This window comes from Syzygium oleosum, unplaced genomic scaffold (genome assembly GCF_021117445.2).
Source record: "Syzygium oleosum isolate NSW1041296 unplaced genomic scaffold, Sole_v2.1 Sole_v2.35, whole genome shotgun sequence".
NCBI lineage: Eukaryota > Viridiplantae > Streptophyta > Magnoliopsida > Myrtales > Myrtaceae > Syzygium > Syzygium oleosum.
Window position 1 is genome coordinate 183,109 of NW_026607519.1, and position 3,225 is coordinate 186,333.

At 50.5% G+C, this 3,225-nt stretch overlaps 1 protein-coding gene across 1 annotated transcript; it reads left to right on the forward strand.

Annotated features, from left to right (window-relative positions):
- Window positions 1–359: 359 nt before the first annotated feature.
- LOC115676966 (uncharacterized) lies at window positions 360–3,225 on the forward strand. Its single transcript, XM_030600013.2, has 2 exons — window positions 360–2,372; window positions 2,647–3,225. Exons 1-2 carry the CDS (start codon window positions 530–532, stop codon window positions 2,742–2,744), a joined length of 1,941 nt encoding a protein of 646 aa, XP_030455873.1. The 5' UTR covers window positions 360–529; the 3' UTR covers window positions 2,745–3,225.

The following is a 3,225-nucleotide window of genomic DNA, read 5'->3' on the forward strand; positions in this document are numbered from 1 at the left end:
TTGTTTCCTTTTCGAATTTTTCAAGAATACATATATTTAGTTTCATATTTTTCTTAGAAGTTTTCAAAAGCCACACAGTACAATGCATTTGCCCTTGTCAGCAATTTAGCCGCCACATCAGCATTTTCGTTTACTCTCTTTTAATAGGACTAATTCGAAAAGAAAAATGGCATATATTTCAAGCACCCCGTCGGCAAAAATAAAATAAATAAAAAAGTTATTGCGCATTTTCGAAAAGCACATAAACCATGGTGCCTCATTCCACTTGTATAGGCTTACACACAGGACAATTAGATTGGTGTCATCTTTTCGGCTAATTTGGCGCCACTTTAGTGGAAGTTGCCGAACTAATCATTCGGGACTAGTCAGTACTGTAGTAGTTATTGAACGGTCACAAAGCTTGTGTCCGTAATTGTTAATTTTTGTGGGTGTTCCCTAAGAATGATCTTCATATCATTGCGCCTACTGTTCAGATTCAGCAAGGTTCCTACTTCACCTATATATGCCATAGTTTCTCGGCCCACCGCCCATGAGCACCATCCATATGGAGGCGAAACACCGGACCAGCGCCGCCGCCGCAGACGACCACAACGACGACCCACCATGCATGAACCAGCCCTGCTTCTTCTGCGCCATGAACGAGCCTGACCCGTCTCTCAGACGCGCCAGAATCGCCGCTTGCTTCGAACAAATCCCCCTCGGCGACGACCCTCAGACCGTCCTCGTCCTGAGCGGCCTCTGGAACGTCGCGATGGCTCAGCCCGACAACCAGGAGTTCCCGTCCCTCGGCCTGTTCGACTGCTTGGCCAGATTGATCCTCCGAGGCATCCACGATAAGGAGTGGCTCCGGAGAGATCAGAACGTGTACATTCCGTATTATGCCGCTCACGTCGTTGGTTCGTACGTCATGAACAAGGCTCGGTTCGCGGAGAAGGCCGTGAAGTCCGGCGCTGTCCCGGGCCTCATGGAGCTCATGAGAGGGAAGATGAGTTGGGTTGAGCAGAGAGTGGCCGTCCGGGCGCTCGGGCACTTAGCCAGCCACGACGAGGCATTCGAAGCTGTGCTCGAGTTCGAGCAAGAAATCGTGGGACTCGCCATGGAGATCGCTTCCAATTGCCTAGAGGTGGTCTACGACGAGTTCGTCAGCGTCAAGGGCGGGGAGAGAGAGAGATACCACGTCGACCTGGTGACGAGGGGGATCGGAGGGAAGGAAACCGAGGACGCGAGGGCCGAGGAGTGGGCGAGCCAGCTCCAGTGTTGGTCTCTGTATTTACTCAATTGTTTTGCGAGCAAAAACAGAGGCCTTGACTCGATGTGCAAGAGAGAGTTTCTGAGAGAATTGTGCGGGATGTGGGGTGGATTGGCCAATCGACCCTCATCATCACCTGGTGCGATTGGGCTGGTCAGGACTCTATGCCAATCCAAACTCGGAAGGTCAAACATCGCGAGTTCAAGACAAGTCATCGAGTGCCTCTGCAACATCTCCAGGTCATCAGATGATTGCCAGTACATGGCCATCGACAGTCTCCTGCTGCTTCTTAAAGACCCAGATACGAGGCATCAAGTCCTGGACATGGCGGCGGCGGTTCTTGCCGATTTAGTCGAGCTCGACGGCGGCCGCGGAGAGAGGAAGAGGGTTGGGGAGAGAATCACACGAGCGCTGCTACAAGACTACCACAAGTTCAAGTACGGGAATTTGAAGCTGAAGAGCGGGAGATCGCAGAGGGCACTGGAGGAGACATGGGACCTGAAGGTGGAGAGGAGGAGGAGAGAGAAGCTGATGTCGGAGGAGGAGGTTAGAGAGAGAAAGGCCATCGTGGGGTCGTTGAAAAGGGAAGGGAACGAGAGCTTCTGGTGCGGGGAGATCAAGAAAGCCGCTGCGGTTTACACCAAGGCATTGGACCTGTGCTTGTTGAAGATGAGGAAACAGAGGATTGTGATTCACAGCAACAGGGCTCAGTGCCACTTGCTGATGAGAGACCCGGAAAATGCCATCAGCGATGCCACGAGGGCGCTGTGCTTATCGGGCGCGGCGAGGCCGCACGGGAAGAGCCTGTGGAGGCGGTCGCAGGCGTACGATATGACGGGGTCGGGGAGGGAGAGCTTGATGGACTGCTTGACGTTCATCCACGTCCGGATGAGCAGCCAGCATCCCGACGCTCCGGCCAAGAACAAGATCCCCTACTACGCGACGCGGATGCTCAACAAGCAGATGAACGCCACGTGGCTATTCGGTCGCGTGGCGAACAAGAAGAGGAGGAAGGGGAGGAAGGGGAAGAAGGCGAAATGCAGGAGCGAGCATCAAGCGAGAAAGCTCGGCGCCAAATTGGATCGAGTCGATGAATTGTTGGCGACCAGGGAAGATAAACTCGGTAAGCTTCGTGTCTCTCCTATGAAATTATCAGTTTATTTTCTTAGACCAAGTATGGCACAAGTCAAATCAATTACATTTCAAGAATCTCTACGAGACTCGCAATCGGCTCTGTTCTATCGGTCGCAACACACAGCAACCGAGTCTATGCAAAAAAGAAACTCCTAATTTTCTGGATATTCAGGTTTCTTTTACTCTATTTTGGACCTGTAAAAAATCAATCAATGTGTCGATCATGAGAAGATGGTGATGCTAAAACATTTGGTTGGTGGCAGGGTGGAGCAGAAGAAAGCTAGAAGAGGGAGTCAAGACAAAGCATCGGCACCAGCAAAGGATAGGGACTCATGCGAAGGATTTGGGGACTTTTACGTAGAAGTGAAGAAGATGGTCTTGCAATTTGAGGTTGAAGCGAGCGACCCTCATTGCCCCTTTGGTATGGGAATACACCGAGTCACGAGGCGCGAACCCAAATGTATACCGAGTTTCCTGTGGTGCAACCGCATGAAGATGGCTATTCGATTCGTAGTCCTTTGCCGACGTGATGATCTAGATGGCTAACCTCGAGGCCTTGTGTCAAAAGATTACATCCTTGCCATCGGGAGTGGTCGGCATCTTGTTTCGATCTATGGGATCGGAATATCCGTCACTATCCTTATAAACACCCGCTTGTGTATCAAAGATTGACTCGAATTGTAGCACGAGTCTCTTTTCAATTTGTCATCGTGAACTTCTATATCATAGAGTAATGCTTTTAACATCTAAACACGATAAATGTATTGAAAATGATGGGTTAGTACACAAATTACCCCTTGTTACTTTCAAGCTAGTACATGTTTGCCTCTCCGTCTATCTTT